Source organism: Bison bison, unplaced genomic scaffold (genome assembly GCF_000754665.1).
Source record: "Bison bison bison isolate TAMUID 2011002044 unplaced genomic scaffold, Bison_UMD1.0 scf7180017864289, whole genome shotgun sequence".
Classification (NCBI taxonomy): domain Eukaryota; kingdom Metazoa; phylum Chordata; class Mammalia; order Artiodactyla; family Bovidae; genus Bison; species Bison bison.
The window spans coordinates 16,545,273-16,562,731 of NW_011494861.1; the positions used below are offsets into that span (position 1 = coordinate 16,545,273).

General features: G+C 47.3%; 1 protein-coding gene across 1 annotated transcript in view; it reads left to right on the plus strand.

Moving 5' to 3' along the window:
- TNN (tenascin N) overlaps positions 1 to 10,366 on the plus strand; it is a 72,568-nt gene extending 62,202 nt beyond the window's left edge. The window contains exons 19-20 of the mRNA XM_010850097.1: positions 6,974 to 7,137; positions 9,896 to 10,366. Coding sequence (XP_010848399.1) covers positions 6,974 to 7,137; positions 9,896 to 10,036 — 305 coding nt within the window. The 3' untranslated portion in view covers positions 10,037 to 10,366. The remainder of the gene's footprint in view (positions 1 to 6,973; positions 7,138 to 9,895) is intronic.
- Positions 10,367 to 17,459: the final 7,093 nt, after the last annotated feature.

Below are 17,459 nucleotides of genomic sequence, written 5' to 3' on the forward strand. Positions count from 1 at the left end.
CCTCTTATTAGGCTTCAGCAGTGTGGCTGCCACTCTTGCACAGCGGTGCCTGTGTGTGTGTGTTATTTAAATTGATTGTGGTACTTTGCCATAAATAAAGACAGAAGAATGAAAGTGCTGATTCACACAATAAGAAGTCTAGGTCTCATTAACTCCACACAACTATGACAACACAGAAATTCACAGTTCAGCTGAAAGGAGGGGAACGGTAGCTGCAATTAGCGTCTCACTGGATTTAAGCCAGTTGGTGGTGTGTTAAGTCATGAAAGGAAAAGAACAAAATTAAGCAGCTGATGAAATACTGAAATTATGACACTGAGCGTTTTCTTTAAGATGCAAGGTGTGGTTATTGTTTTAATACTATACTTTAAACCTATATTTATCGTCTTTAAACCCTAGCAAGTAAGTCTAGTGTTTGACATAGCGTGTTTTTGACTTTGTTGGGGCTATGTAGGAATGTGTGTGTGTGTGTGTGTGTGTGTGTGTTAGTCGCTCAGTCGTGTCCAACTCTTTGGGACCCCAGTGACTGTGTCACACCAGGCTTCCCTGTCCTTTACTATCTCCCAGAGTTTGCTCAAACTCATGTCTACTGAGTTGATGATGCCATCCAACCTCTCATCTTGTGTCATCCCCTTCTTCTCCTGACCTCAATCTTTCCCAGCATCAGGGTCTTTTCCAATGGGTTGGCTTTTCGCATCAGGTGGCCAAAGCTTCAGCTTCAGCATCAGTCCTTCCAGTGAATATTCAGGGTTGATATAAAAAACGTGGAAGTCAGGCATAGAAAAAAGCCAGTTAAAATACAATTGGGAAACACAGATGGGTATTTAGTTCAGTCTAAGGATATTAATCGAATGAGAGGGATTACAAGACACCCTTTTGTAAGAGTGAGTGCACTGCCTCTCACCCTCTTCCACCAACTGTAGCTGATCAGATTGCATTCCAGCCAGAGGGGAAGGGGTGTGCACACTGCAGTCTCTCTTAGACCTGTCAATGAAAAACAAGAAAGACATGGAAGTTTTATTCCAGCCAACCCGAGGATTATAACCCGGGTGGCAGTCTTTCAGAAAACTCAGAGGACTGTCTCTCCTGTTAGAGGTCAGAGCACAGTTAGATGAGTTTTTGAGATAGAGGATTATAAGTCTGTCAAATGATGTATCATTGACAGTTTACAAAGTCCAGATCTACACCGCATACAAAGTATTGGATCACAGGTCATGATTCATGGTGGCTCCTTGAGGATATTAAGAGGGAGTATCATTTCCTAAAGAGGTCTGGTTAACACAGATGCGTGGTACACACTAAAGGGGAAGAACGAGGCCCAGATGGGCCCTGTATCTTGCCAGAAAATATGAGCTTTATTTCATCAGACCCAGCCTCCTCCTGTTCTAGCTCAGCCCACATGGTTAAATATCTGGCCATCCCTTTTCTTCCCAGTTCCCTGTTCAGTCCTGACCACAGTGATCAGTCAGCTTTCCTTTCTCGGGCTGAAAAAGCCCAGTCTTCAGAGACTCCACCCATGGCACCTTCTCCATAAGGAGATAAGATATGGGTTGGGCTGGTTCCCTTTGGCACTTGTGCCCACGTCCCTCCCTGAAGCCACTCCCCTCATGGGCCTTCTGCTGGGGACCTCGCTCAAGCCTGCCCTCCCAGGCTACCTCGTCCCCCTCCCTCTAGTATTCAAATGTCCCTTCTCTGAGGTCTATCCTAATCCAGTAAATGACCTGATGCTAATGGGAAAATGAGTGAAAAGGAGTCAACATCTTTGTGAATTACTGTGATTCTCCTCCCGGGGACTGTATTTGCATTTTAACTGCGATTAGGGGCTAATTCCCATTCTAAGGTTGTGCAGGCCAACAAGTGCTGGTCAGTGGAGGATGTATTTTTTAATAGGAAGCCTTGAGAGACTCAGAATTCATGCAGCATTTAGGCAGCGGTCTAATCTTCCCCTGTGTGCTATCATTCTTACTCTTAAATTCTGAATTATAGTGGTGGGGTTAGTGGAGTTTGAGCTTTCCTTATATGTGCGGATTGGTCCCCAAGGAGGATTTTGAAATTTAGCAAGCTTCTGGCTGCTTATGTCCTAGATGATGAGGCACTGGTTAGAGGACATGGCATTCCGGTAGAAAGCGAACATTTGATATCTCCAGGCATGGGCCAGCTCTCCTTAGAGGACAGGGCATTCCGGTAGAAAGCGAACATTTGGTATCTCCAGGCATGGGCCAGCTCTCCTTAGAGGACAGGGCATTCCGGTAGAAAGCGAACATTTGCTATCTCCAGGCATGGGCCAGCTCTCCTTAGAGGACAGGGCATTCCAGTAGAAAGTGAACATTTGCATCTCCAGGCATGGGCCAGCTCTCCTTAGAGGACAGGGCATTCCAGTAGAAAGCGAACATTTGCATCTCCAGGCATGGGCCAGCTCTCCCCAGCCTTTAACCCTGTTGTCACTCTTTTTGGAACTAGAGATGTACAGCTCTGGTGGATAACTGAGGTTTTAGACTATCCCTACTCAGACTGTCCAGGTGGACCCTCAACTTTTGCTTCTACTGAAGTCAAATCAAGAAGCTGCAAAGTAGAGAGAGAGACACAGATGTAGAGAACAGATATATGGACACCAAAGCGGGAGGGAGGGGAGGGATGAACTGGGAGATTGGAATCAACATATCCACACTGTTGATACTATGTATAAAATAGATAACTAAGGAGAACCTGCTGTATAGCTCAGGGAACCCTACTCAGATATATGTGTATGTGTAGCTGATTCACTTTGCTGGACAGGAGAAACTAACACAACCTTGTAAAGCAGCTATTGTGCTAAATAGGGCTTCCCAGGAGGCGCTGGTGGTAAAGAGCCTGCCTGCCAGTGCAGGAGGCATAAGAGACATGGGTTCGATCCCTGGGTCAGGAAGATCCCCTGGAGAAGGACATGGCAACCCACCAGTATTCTTGCCTGGAGAATCCCATGGACAGAGGAGCCTGGCAGGCTACAGTCCACAGGGTTTCAAAGATTAGGACATGACTGAAGCATATGTGTTGCTGATTCACTTTGCTGTACAGTTGAAACTAAAACAACATTGTAAAGCAGCTATACCCCAATAAAAATTAATTTTAAAAAATCCAGCACATTATTCTCCTTGAAGGAAACTCCAGCAAGGTAATGCCAGATCAATTGACTTTCTGATTCTTGGAGTGAGACAGGTAGGACATTCTATGAGCTCTACCTTCAGGATGCCGCTGTTCATTAATTTGGAGATTATATTGAAAACATAAATAGGCAGACATTCAGGGTGGTGCAGAAGGATTTCTGTGGGCTAACAGCCACTTATAGCTGATTTCAGAGACTTAGAGCTGCTCAAGAAGGGATGGTTCACCCTCTACGGACACTTAGAAATGTGACGAGGAACTCAGCCAGCATTCAGTGGGCTGGGGCCAGGGTTGCCAGATACCCACAGTGAAAAATTGTTCCACCCCAAATGCCAGTGCCTTCCTGGCTTTGAAGTGAATTTTTTAAGTACTGGCACTTAAAGAAGGAAAACATTGTTGACACATGAACAAAAGGGAAAGCTGGAGGTGACACAAATCACACTTTCATCAGCCTATTCTTGGTCTCCGAGTGGAAGATGCTCAAGGTCCAGACACGTGATCCTGCGCCTGCGTGTCATTCACAGGGGATGTGATGCTAACAGCTTCTGGCCTGAGACGGCTTAGCTGCCGGCTCATCTTTCCTATCTCAGGAAGTACGAGAGGAGAAGAGTTGGTTCCAGAGTGATTTTTATATATATTTATATTTTAAATATTTGTTTATTTTTATTTATTTTGGCTGTACTGGGTCTTCATTGCTGTGCATGGGCTTTCTCTAGTTGTAGCGAGCAGGGGCTACTCTTTAGTTGCAGCACACAGGCTTCTCATTGCGGTGGCCCCTCTCATTGTGGAGCATGGGCTCTAGGGCTTCAGTAGTTGCAGAGCATGGGTTCTGGATCACGGGCTCAGTAGTTGTGGCACATGGGCTTAGTTGCCCTGCAGCATGTCGGGGCTTTCCGGACCATGGATCGGACCTGTGTCCCTTGCAATGGCAGGCGGATTCTTAACCACTGGACCCAGTAGGGACCCCCCTGGCCACCCCTCTGCCCCAAGAGATATTTTGATGAGCTGGGTGCTGACCATCTCAGCAGCCCCACCTGGGCTTGGGTTCAGACCTCTTACAGGCTTGCCACTGACTCCTCCCACCCAAGGCCATTACATTAGAAGTGGGGCACTTATCTCTCATCAATGTTTTCTCCTAAAACTCCCAGAGAACCACCATTGACTTTTCTGCTTTATTTTCCTTGGGGAGATAAGCTTAATACATCAGAACACTGTCTTAGCCAGGGCCTGATGACCAAAGAAAAGTTAGTTTTTAATTTATGGTAGCACTCACTATCTACATTTGGAACATTAGTGTGGCTTCAATCTCTGAAGCCAGAAGGTAGATAATCCATCATGGATTGGGGGTAGGGGCCACTCAGGCCACAACCTGCTTCACCTTTCTTTATCCCAGCGCCCAAGGTTAGATAGCCACAAGGAGATCTTTAAGAAACAGTCTCTGCACAGGTGCTTAGAAAACAGCTCTTGGAACTTACTTGCAAGTTAGGTAAACTGTGCTCGTTAAAAGTGTTACTAAGGGAGCCATTGTGTGGTATTTTGAACTATAGGGAACTATCTGCGGAAAATCTAAGGAGATGAAGAAATGCCTGTGAATGAAGGCACAGTTTGCTCTTCTTTCATTGGAGAAAATTAATGGGGGAAGAGGTTTTGCTGTGTCTCAGAAAAGACCCTGATGCTGGGAAAGATTGAAGGGAGGAGGAGGAAGGGACAACAGAGTGAAATGGTTGGATGGCATCACCGACTCAATGGACCCGAGTTTGCACAAGCTCCGGGAGATGGTGAAGGACAGGAAGCCTGATGTGCTGCAGTCCATGTGGTCACAAAGTGTTGGACACGACTGAGTGACTGAACAACAAAGGTGGACATGAGGGCTACCCGGGTGGCCTACTGGAATCCACCTACCAGTGCAAGAGACATGGGTTCAATCCCTGGGTTGGGAGGATCCCCTGGAGAAGGAAATGGCAACCCATTCCAATACTCTTGCCTGGAGAATCCCATGGACAGAGGAGCCTGGCAGGCTATATATTGTCCGTCAGGTTGCAAAAGAGCTGGACACGACTTAGTGACTAAACAACACGGTGGACATGAAAGGGCCACCGTCTGAGCTCCCAAATGAGAAAGACAAACTTGGACCTTCCCTTTACACCGTTTTGTCAACTCTTTATGTATCTACCGCAGCCACCCGCAACTGAGAGCAAGGACCGCTGTTGGCATTCCCAGAGCCTGGGCCGTGGCAGGTGTACCTGACGTTTCCTGAGTAAATGAATGAGGTTGCAGGACAAAAGTTCTCAAGCTTCAGCTGGCGTCTGAAGGGCTTGTCAAAGCACAGACTGCAGGGTACCGCCCTGGAGTTTCTGGTTCTGTAGGACTGGGGTGGGCCTGAGAACATGAATTTCTAACCAGTTCCCAGGTGATACAGATGCTGCTGGCCCAGGGACTGAACTTTGAGAACCATTGTTGTAGATGGTCAGAGAGAGCTCATTCTTGTTGGCATAATCAAAGCCTGCTGTTGAAATAAGGAAACCGCAGATGCATTGGTGGCTCAGAAAAAACCCTGGGCTTGGGGTCTCGGGTCGCAGCTTTGAGTCCTGGCTCCGCTGCCAGTGGGCTGAGAGACTGTGGCAAGTCCCTAGAACAAACTCTGTGAGTTTCCTTCCTCATGGGACTAAGAGCTGCCTAACCCACCCCTCAGGCTTGTCAGGAGCATCAGATGAGAATGTACATGTGGAGGTGATCCGTAACTTGGAAATCAGATTAAATGGAAGTATTGTTATCACAGGAATGGACTTGACTAAGCTTGGGATTTATATGAGCCCTTATTGCCGTTTATGAGCTGAATTAAAAAGTAAACGTGTAAAAGAATGACAAATGTGATGGGGAAATAGTGAAACACAAGTCAAGTAATTAAGGCAGGTTTCTAGACAGTTTGCAATGAGCACTTAATTGTACCTGTGTGCCCAGAAGGGCTCTAGAAGTTCAGGTGTGTGTGTTAAGAGGGCACGTGGGAGGATTAGGAAGGAGATTCTTCCTCAGGAGTGGGATTGCGCTGGGCTTCGAGGAATGGTGAGGACTTGGACTGATGAAGGGTAGAGAGAAGCAGATAAGCAGAGGCATGGACGATGGACTCATCCACCCTACACATTCAGTGCCTTTGGGGACAGCAGGCTATGAGTTTGTACAGAAGGTACAGCCAAGGTACAAGCCTGCAAAGCCAGGAGGAGTAATTCACTCCTTGTGGGAGGAAGTAGATCTGAGATGATGAAAAAGGATACTTATTAAGCTTCGGAAGAACTGGGAAGCCTGTTGTGTTGACACAGGCCTGGAGAGGTGAGAAGACCCTAGGGTGGCAGCCGTGGGGGACAGGGGTTTATTGGAGTGATCTGTAGAAGGAAGGGCTGAATCATTGATGGGGGAGGCGGGCAATAGGATTGTCAAAGGTGGCTCAGGAGTGTCCAGTCTGGGCCACTGAGGGGATACTGAAGCAGAGACAGCGGCATGGGACAGGGGTCAGTTGTGTGAGGTCAGTCTGGTACTATGAGGAATGTCGAGGAGTTCGGTTCTGGATGTTTGGATATTTTACTGTGAAGCCTCTAAGTGGAAAAGCTATTCAAGCTATTGGAAAAACAGGCCTGAAGTTTGGGTGACAAGCGAGGAAAGAGAACCTGTTCATTCGTATTGTGTGCTCATCTTGGCGATTTTGAGAAAAGCGTGACTCCTTGTGGCATAACCAACTGCACCCCTGGCATTTTTGTGCCCGGAGGTTTTCCTGCCGGGTCCTCTCTCAGGCCAGAGGAGGATCCCACCCACCTCTGTCACCTCTGCTTGCCCGCAGGGGACGCACTCACTTACCACAACGGATGGAAGTTTACAACCTTTGACCGAGACAACGACATCGCCCTCAGCAACTGTGCCCTGACGCATCACGGCGGCTGGTGGTACAAGAACTGCCACTTGGCCAACCCCAATGGCAGATACGGGGAGACCAAGCACAGTGAGGTAGGTGACAGGTGAACATCTTTTTTGTCCCAGTGAAAGTGTTAGTCACTCAGTTGTGTCTGACGCTTTGCGACCCCCGGGGACTGCAGCCCACCAGGCTCCTCTGTCCATGAAATTCTCCAGGCAAGAATACTGGAGTGGGTTGCTATTTTCTTCTCCAGGGATCAAACCCGCATCTCTTTCATCTCCTGCATTGGCAGGCAGGTTCTTCACCACTAGCTCCACCCATATTCTGTTTCTGGAGTGACACCCTCCAGCTGGTGTGCTGCCCCTCTCCTTCGGAGGCCAACAGTCAGAGCAGTGCGGCTCCTTCTCCAGGCTCCGTGGCCTTGTGGTCTAGGTCCTTCCTGCCCACCTGCTGCGGCCCCCCGCTCTCTGCATTCCCACCAGTGCTGCGCCCTTCCTCAGTGTCGGGCAGGACTCAGGCCGCCCACTGCTTAACAGAGATGGTATGCATCACACATCATCCTGCTTTACAAATTCACATGTGGACGCTCTTCGTTATCTTGAACTGCTGTAAGAAAATAGTAGAGACTAGGGGGCTTAAACAGCAGGCATTCATTTCTCATGGTTCTGGGGGATGCAAAGTCCAAGTTCCCAGCAGATTCAGTTTCTGATGGGAGGTCTTTCTGGCTTGTGGATGGCCGCCTTTTCACTGCGTCCTCACACAGTAGAGGCAGAGAGCGAGCTCGCGAGTGAGCTCTGATCTGTCCTCTTCTCGTAAGAGCACTGATCCTACCGTGGGTGACGTCATCTAACCCTAGTTACCTCCCGAAGGCTCCACTTGTGAATACCATCACTTGCGAATACCATCACACTGGTGGTTAGGGCTTCATTGTATACATTTTGGGGGGTTGGGAGGGGACACAAACATTTTATCCATAACAGACACATCAGAATTCTATCCAGTTGTTCTTCCAGTTAAAAGTGAAAATTTAAAGTGTTAGTCACTCGGTCGTGTCTGACTCTGTGATCCCAGGTTCCTCTGTCCATGGAATCCTCCATGCCAGAGTACTGGAGTGGGTAGCCATTCCCTTCTCCAAGGGATCTTCCTGACCCAGGAGTCAAACCTGGATCTCCTGCATTGCAGGTAGATTCTTTACCATCTGACTCACCAGGGAAGTCCTTCTTCCAGTTAAACCAGAGCTATTTTTCTCTGTCCTTTGATCATGGGGAACACAGTTTTCTGCTTTAGGTAAGACCCATAGGGTCACATAGAGTTGGAAACGACTGAAGTGACTTAGCGTACACACACACCCTTGGATCCACTTCACCCTAGAGCCACCCAAAGTCTGCTCAGAGCGTTGTGCTAAACCGGTTTCTCCACTTCAGGAGTGTGAACACAGGCTCCTCACCCCTCCCTTGCTCTAAAACTTTCCTACCAGTGATTTCTCAGACTCTCATGCCCCGAGAACATCATCTTGACTCCTCGCCAGCAACTGGGCATCTCCTGCTTGCTCCCTCACAGCTTCTTGAAAATTGCATCTTTGTTCCTACGCATCATTAATCCATCCCACTTTATGAAATTTCCCCTCCTTGGGTTTCTAATTTCCTACCCTGGATCTTGATCCTAGCCTTCAGGAAGCTGCCTCTCCCCAGAACTCACCTTATACCAATATGACTGTAAATATTAATACATCTAAAGTCCAGGTACATTCTATTTCCATTGGTCCTAACCAGGCAGTAGGGACTCCCCATCTTTACATGATTTTTCAAAGGGAAGAAGAAGTTTGCACTTAGGGGAGCCAAGGAGGGTGGGCCCATGAATCCTGGAGGCTGCATGTGGACTGAGGGAAGCTGTGATCAGAGATCAGATATTTGAAATGAGCAGCCAGCGTGCCCTAAACCATCCCCATATTTGCTAATAAAAGACATTCATCTGGTTAATGTGCTTTTCACAGTCTGCACAGCATTTAGCTTCTTGTTTATTATTTACCTCACAAATTAAAATACATAAAATTGGTCACTTGGGCTCTTTATTGGCCAGGTTGCAAGGTTATTAAGTGAATTAAATATTATTGTGCTCACCAGTCAAAAGTCATAATGCGAAATTTAGTTTTCAGCAGGCTATTCGTTACCCCAGAGCTAATATCTGTACAGTGTAAATTGAAAATGATTTTACACAATTGGCCAATTAATATGTTTATTTTTGTCTTTAATTTTTTGTAAAGGAAAAGAGTGAAGCAAATCACTCTGAATTTAATCACTGCTGGCCAGGTTGACCCCGTGTTGTCTTTGCAGCTGCTCTGGCTTCACCCGCCTCCTGGGCTTACACCCCCAGCCTCCAACCCCAGGGGGCTTCCCAGTCCTCAGCCTGTCTAACCTCAGCTGCCCAGCAGAGGGCACACACTCCCAGATCCCTCTCTCACTTCCGTTATAAGTATCCCAGTCTCCTTTTCTGTCCCTTGTGCAGAGAGGTGTGGGCTTCACAGGTGGCACAGTGGTAAAGAACCCACTTGCCAATGCAGGAGTCTTGGGTTCGATCCCTGGGTGGGGAAGATCCCCTGGAGAAGGAGATGGCAACCCACTCCAGTATCCTTGCCTGGGAAATCCTGTGGAGAGAGGGGCCTGGTGGACTGCAGTCCATGGGCTTGTGAAAGCCTTGGACACGACTGAGTGACTAAAGAACAACAGAGTAGAGAGGGAGTGCTTTCCCCGGTAGAGAAGCACTCTTTGGTGCCGTAACCCACTCCACTCTCCCAAGTGCCTCTTCTCCTTGGCTTGTTTATTTGTTGGCTTATTTATTTATTTAACATAGGGGGTGAACTGGGAGCCATGGAAGGGACATGAATTCTCCATTCCTTTTGTGGAGTTGAAGATCCGACCTCACGGCTACAGCGGGGAGCATGTCCTGAGCAGAAAGAAGCGAATGCTGGGAGAAAATTTGAGAACGTTCTGACGGCCCCTTTGTCTACATACAGCACAAGAGGAGACCAGCCCAGGGTTGGGGACATCCGTGTAAGCATCAGGTGGGGTGGGTAGTGATGACTGGCTGATGGAAGCTTGAAGAATGCTCATAGCCCTGGCTTCTGAGATGGCTGGATAACCTGCAGGACAAAGCATGTCACCAAGCTCTAAGTCATGCAGCTTACTTCCCTGTCACCTGCATTTTGCCCACGTATATTGGGGCCCTGAAAATCCATACAAAAGTAGCTGCACAGTGTGTATGGGAGAGACAGCACTGAAGCTGTAAGGTTTTCTGTTCTGTCTTCAGTAACAAATATATGGGGTTAGGGGGAAAAAAAAAGTGAAGAATCATCTAGTACTCCACTAATTGGAAATCTCAAAATTGGTGTGTGTGTGTATATATATGTATATACACATAGTTCTACTAATACAAATCTTCTGTCTAAAAAGAAGCACCAAAGAGGGGTTTCTCTTTGATGACAAGAGGCTGATAGTAGCCTGAAACTTACCTTCCATTATCCCTGGATTTGAGGGGAAAAGGCATAAATCTTCCCCTTTTAAAAAAAATTGCCGATGTTATTCAAGGGAACTAGAAGAGACAAAGAGAGAGTTGAATTTTGCTAAGTTCTGACTGGTATCCGGCATGCTGGAAACCCCAGCTTCCATATTACTGCTATTTTGAAGTGCTCCCTACCAGCCATCTGCATAATCACTTTTGTAGATCCACATATGTTGTGAATAAATTCTCACTTATTTCAACCTTAAATAGTTTGACTCTCTTGGTAATTGGGTCCTCCCAAAGACTCTTCTTTGTCACTCCTTCATAACATCAAGTCCTCTGCCTTCCCTCCTCTCCCCTACCGCCTGTTCTGTTGGAACCCTGGGTTTTCTGAAAGTGCTCAGTACCAGATGCTTATTGTCTGAATGGACACTTGGCATATTATTATGACACAAGGTCAGATAATTTTGTCTTATTTTCCTATCACTCTGGAAGGTTTTTGTGTAGCAAAGTCAGTAACCATTGAAAAAAGTCAAATTCCTATTCAAGAAAAAAAAATTAAATAAACCACTGATTTAAAAAAATATGCTGTGTGTTATTTTCCCCACATAAGTGCACTTGAATTCTAAATTTAACCTAAGTGCAAGCAAAGGTACAATTTGAGCGTTGTAATGGAATTTGGTTGGCCGTGACCTCTTACTGCTGTGATGGTAAATAATGGTATTTGGAACCAGGAGGAGTGAGTGAGTGAGGAGGAAGACAAATACCCTACAAGCTGCAACCCTCCTTCAGGATTGGGAGTCCTTTATTACCTCGGGTTCTCCAGGTTTTAACCTCTGGCCACATGCGAAGCCATACTTTTGGAATAATGTTTGTCAACCTTTAAAATGTTCAGCATCCCCTTGGCTCCTTTTACACACGCACTGAGCAATGCCCTGGCAACTGCTCAGCCTGATAAAGGGCAGTCTGGATGAAGTATTGTGTAGGTGTTGGGGCTCATAGTTTAAAAACAAGCTTGCACCTTGTTCATTGATTCAAGGAGACTTTAAGGCTCTGCCTGCTTACCAGGCAGCGTGAGGTGAGCTCACAGAGCGGAGCGAGCCAGTTCTTGCTCTGCTGGAGTGTGTGTGCTGTCATGCATTCATTCCTTCATTCATTCAACAAATACTGATTACTCCCTATTACATGCTGGTCTACTCTAAGTCCTACTGCTCTAGAAGTGAACCAAATGCAAGATTCCTGTCCTTGTGCTGATATTCTATCGGTGGAGGCTGATAATTAATAGACAACAGATATCCATACAATTTCCAGAAGTGATAAGTGCCATGAAGAAAATTACAGTAGGATCAAGAGATGGAGGTGGAGATTGGTGGCAGTACTGGGGGCTCCATGAGCCTCTCTGAGGAGCAGGTATTTGTAGAAACCGACTAGATATCTTTAGTCCTGATCCAGCTTCCTTAGGGCCAGAGCAAGAGCTAATTTCCTTGTCGGTTTTAAAGGTCCCTTTGTGCAGCCTCTCAGTCCCGAGGCCTCTCATCTCCTGTTTGCAGGTAGAGTCTCCACCTCGCTGACGCAGGAGCCCTGTGCACACCCCAGTGGGTGCAGCCTTTTTAGAAAAGGAAAGCCACCTTTGCAAAGTGGATCAAATCCTGGGATGATTCAGAGTGGGGGGGTGGAGTGCCTGGTGGGTGGTCTTCCCAAATTGAATCAGGCTTCTCAGATGTGCCTGGGGAAGAGGACTGCTGTGCTCCAGCCCTTCTGACTCTGCAGGTCTGGGCTGGGGCTGCTGATGAACGGGTGACTGCTGTCTTAGTAGCTCCGGCGAAGGGGGCCACTCGCTGATGGGCTGTTTGCTCAGGAGGCGTCTGACATGGTAGCCAGAGAACTTGTGGGAAACTGGAGTGGTTTCTTGCATTCTTTCACCTGTAGGGTTCTTGCTGCCCTGAAAGGACAGGGCAGAGAAAACCTCAGTTGACTCCTCAAGGATTCCACCGGGGCAGAGAAGGAAGTCGGTGGGGGTAGGGCCAGGGAGCTCATTTTCAAAGGATGTTTGCCTGACGAAGGAGAACATTCCAGACCTAAACCTCTGTGCCTAACCTCATTTTAACGTGACCAACTCCGGGAGCTCCTGCTCTGGCAGCTGAATATAGGCCCCAGAATAGATTTCTGGGTAGACCTGCGTTTCCGAGGGTCAGACACTTTTCTTAGAGTCAGATTATGAGCCAACAGCATTTTGAAGCTTCAGGGACAATTCCTACTGGTTAGGACAAACCAAATAAAATAATCCTAAAAGAAACCAACCCTCAATATTCATTGGAAGGACTGATGCTGAAGCTGAAACTGTAATATTTTGGCCACTTGATGCGAAGAGCTGACTCTTTGGAAAAGACCCTGATGCTGGGCAAAATGGAAAGCAGGAGAAGGGGGTGACAGAGGATGAATGGTTGTATGGCATCATCGACTCAGGGGACATGAGTTGGAGCAAACTCAGGGAGATAGTGCAGGACAGGGAGCTTAGCATGCTGCAGTCCATGGGGTCACAAAGAGTTGGACATGACTGAGCAACTGAAGAACAGCAAGAAACAAAAGCTGTCATAGAAGGGACATGCAGCATAGCCAGGCACTAGGGTAGAAGTAAGGACAGAGTATCACAAACAGTTGATAAAGTCTCTTGAGTGGTTTCCTGTTCCATGGGAGATGCTAGCCAAGCCCTGAGTGATAAGCAGAACACAGCCCCTGCCTGCGATGTGGTGGACACAGCTATGGGGACGCCCAGTGGGCATTGCGATGGACAGAGTGCTGTGAGCAGAGCGGTGCCCCAGGAAGTGTTGCAGCTGTGGTGTCAGCATCACGTCTGGAAGAACAAATCTGGATTCGCCAGGGACAGGCGAAAGGCTGGGGGCAGGCAGGGCACCTTGGGATGAGTTTACCTGATGGCGAAAGTGAGAATGGACAGAGTGTGGTGTGTTTCAGGGAGGAAGATGGTTTCTTGGTGGGGTGAGGAGTGGTTGGTGGGGAGCCATGCTGGAGAGACAGGCAGGAACTGATCTCAGCCATGTGAGCATGGTGGTCTCAGCTGGCACCGTGGTCCCAGCTGTCACTGATCATCAGAATCAGCTGGAGCTGTCACATAACCAGACCCTACTTCACCCCCAGAGATGCCGCTTCTATGGGTCTCAGCTAAGTCCTGTGCAGCTGTGCTTTCTAAAGCTTCAGGGGCTTCTGACATGCATCTGGGGCTGAGAACCACAGCTAAGATGAAAAAGTTTGGGAGGGGCAGTGGAGAACACTGAGGGTGTTTAAACCTTGGACTGACACTTGTAGTGAGACTTATGTTTTGGAAGCATCAGTCTGGTGACAGCATAGAGAATGGAAGGAGGCATGGAAGGAAGTAGAGATTCACAGACAGTGAAGGGTTATTGCAATAGGCAATGGGTATGGGCTTCTTTCGGGGCTCAGTGGTAAAGAATCCGCCTGCAATGCAGGAGACAAAAGAGATGCAGTTTCGATCCCTGGGTTGAGAAGATCCCCTAGAAAAGGGCATGGCAGCCCACTCCAGTATTCTTGCCTGGAGAATCCCCATGGACAGAGGAGCCTGGTGGGTTATAGTCCATGGAGTCGCAGAGAGTCGGACATGACTGCAGCGACTAAGCACGCAGGCACTGACTTCCTTGGCCTGAGGCAGAAATGGTGGGAAACAGCAGAGCACAGATCAGTAATATTAATAGAAGGAAGGGTTAACAGGATTTGAGGGGGCTGGGTGGTAAATGAGGGGAGGGCTCCTTTCATGGCAGAGTTTAAAACTGGTTGTTCTTGACAGTAGCTTCCTCTGGGAAGAGGGTCCCCACGTTTTGGTTTGTCGCATGATGTCTAGAGTTCTGCTTTGGGGAATTCCCTGGCGGTCCAGTGGTTAGGGCTCTGCGCGTCATTGCTGAGGACCTGGGTTCAATCCTTCGTTGATTTCACAAGCCATGTGACCAAAAAAAAAAAAAAAAAATCTGCTTTTTAATTTGGAATTCTTAGGGATTCAAGGATCATTAAAGCCAGAAAACGCTGAAGGAGCTAGGGAAAAAGAAAAAAAAAAAAAAAATCCAAGGTATTATGATCAAAGGGATGCCCTGAAGGAAAAGACCAGGTGTGTGGTCTGGGGAGGGGGAGGCTGTGATCGGGATGGAGTGTCCCGGGTGGGGCTACAGCATGGGAGTGGAAAAGCAAGTATAAATAATGAAATAATCTCGGCGAAACGTAGTCATTTACAGGAGAAAGTCTTCCGCTAAAAATATTTCCAAGTCATACCCTTAAGCCCTTCACCGGGGCAGCGGAGAGGATAGGGAGGTTTCTGTCAATAAAGAGTGCAGATCAATCAATACGTTTGGAGCCCGCGGCCCGGCTCAGGGGCGCGCTGTTCCCGGCCAGGCCAGCAGATGGCAGTGTGGTCCTACCGGGAACCTCTAGCCTCAAAACTCCTTTCCTCTCCTATAGCGAGGGAAGTTCTGCGGGTCCCCACGTTTCTTCCTTCATCTGGAGAGTCAGCCTGTGGGTACGACTCACCATTCAGCATGGCTTGGTGGTTGCACGGGCAGTGTTGCCGCGCAAAACAGGTAACTGAGAAACTGTAATCCACTACCACCCCCTTTTTCATCTTAGCAGCTGTTCTCAGCCCCAGTTGCATGTTAGAAGCCCCTGGAGCCCTTTGGAAGAGATTGCCTGGTGAGCTGGGGACTGTCTCCCCCAACCTGGTCTACTGGGCTGGTGGTCCGGCAAGGGGATGGAGGGGCGCCCCTGGAAGGGGTTTTAGGCAGTTCCTAAAGCACAGCTGAATCCACTTCCCAATAGGCCTTGTGTTAGTTTCTACGGGGGAAATGGGAAATGGGTTGAGATCTAATTCCAATGGTATACAAAGGAGTTAGGTTCTCAGGTTAGCCCAGAAAAGCCTGTCCATTCTATAATGCAGATTGCAGTGCACTTTTAATGACCGAAGTAGAAAACAAAGGTATTGTAGTATTGCAATTTAAAAAGGAAAAAAAAAAAATGAATGAAACAATTACTTATTTTGGCAAGTGAAGAAAATTAGGTTTGATGAGAGAAGGATAAGGAGGCCAATGAAGCTGGCTGTGTGTTCTGTGCTGGTCTCAACCTATCAATAACCAATGTTTTGGTTGGACTGACTTTTGTGATTCTTAAGACACCCTTCAGCAATAACTATTAGGAAACTTTGAAAAAAATGGAGGTTTATTTCTTGCAAGGCCTGGCAATTACACTACATACCTGGGGCTGCATAGTGAGGTTGTGGGGGAGAGAGAAAACAGCTCAAGAGAGAGTGAGCTTAGGGTTCTGCTTTTATTGGGGTCCATGGTGGGGACCTAGGATTTTGAGGGATCAGTCTTTCCTGGTGAATTTAAAGTGCAGGAAAAGAAAAAAAAAAAAATCAAGTGGCCCAAATAGTTAATTACTGAAATCACCCAGGATCTCTAAAACAAGGGCGCCACAGTCCGGGGAGGCGGCCCAGGTCTTCGTCTAGTTGTGTGTGTTTGCAGTGTGTTTATCCTGCATAGTGGTCTTTGAAGTGGGTGCTTCTGCAATCCAAGCTTAAGTCAGGCACTTGGATGACAAAAAAAAAAAAAAGGCAGAACTCTCAGGGCTCACAATGCACGGTGGACCACCTGAAGGAGACATTACAGAATGTCTGAAGACTTGTGGGCAGAGCCCTTTACTGGAGTTGTTATTGGAGTTTTTGACCTATAGGGGGTGCTGTTGCTAGTTAACAGTCTCTTAGGAGCCCAGATCAGTGGAGTGGATCTCATTGCCCTGTGTTCCCCAGGGGCTCTAGGGCAGGAGTCTGAGGGTTTTGGTTTGGGCAAGTTGCTCACGTTGGGTCTCACTTTCATCTTTTATAAAATGGGAATAATTTACTCACAATGTCAGTTGCTGCAAAAGTCACATGAGGTGATGGAAGTGCCTTTATGAGGTAGAAAGCACTCTGGTAGGATAGAGGCCTTGCATCTTTAGTCTCCATAATTTCACTCAAAATTTTGGAATTTTTTTTTTTTCTCCTGATAAAGGTATGTGCCAAGTTGCTTCAGTCATGTCCGACTATTTGCAACCCCATGAACTGTAGTGTGTCAGGCTCCTCTGTTCATGGGATTCTCCAGGCAAGAATGCTGGAGTGGGTTGCCATTTCCTTTTCCAGAGGATCTTCCTGGCCCAGGATCAAACTTGCATCTCTTTTGTCTTCTGCATTGGCAGACGGATTCTTTTATAAAGGTGTATCTCTAGCCAACACTAAGGTATATTTGCTATGAATAGGCACCAATAGGATTATTATGGCTTGCTCACAGATGGAAGAAAGAGAAAGGGCAGAGTGAGAAAGAAAGGTTAAGTAAAAGAAAAGAAAAGGAGACTGTGTCTACATTTCACAAAAGTTTTCCTTGGGGATGTTATGAATTGAGGTGTTAGCAGTAGAAGACCAGCAGATGAAGCATGGGGGTATGCACACCCCCAGAGCAGCATTTCCCAAATGGTGTTCCTTGGAACCCTTGCTCCTCCAGATGTGCTAAAAGATGAGGTTTCATGGTCAAATAAGCTTGAGAAAACTCTGAGTCCAGCAGAGTCACACCCATTTCTTTATTCCAGTACCCATTAGAGCTTTTAATATGATACTTGCAGATTCCAAGAAAGACATGGAAAGACATGGTATGTAGCACTTTGAAAACTTGTTTGACTATGGGATGATTTTGGGTTCTGAATATCTAGACAATATTTCTCAAGGTATGGTTCAGAGACCACTGTCATCTACCTAGTGTGCTTGTTAGAAGAGCAGGTTGTCTGGTCTGGTCCAAGATATAACAAATCCAGTGGAAGGGCAAAGAGGAAGTGGGGATCTGCACTTGTAAAAAAAAGAAAAAGAATCACGTGA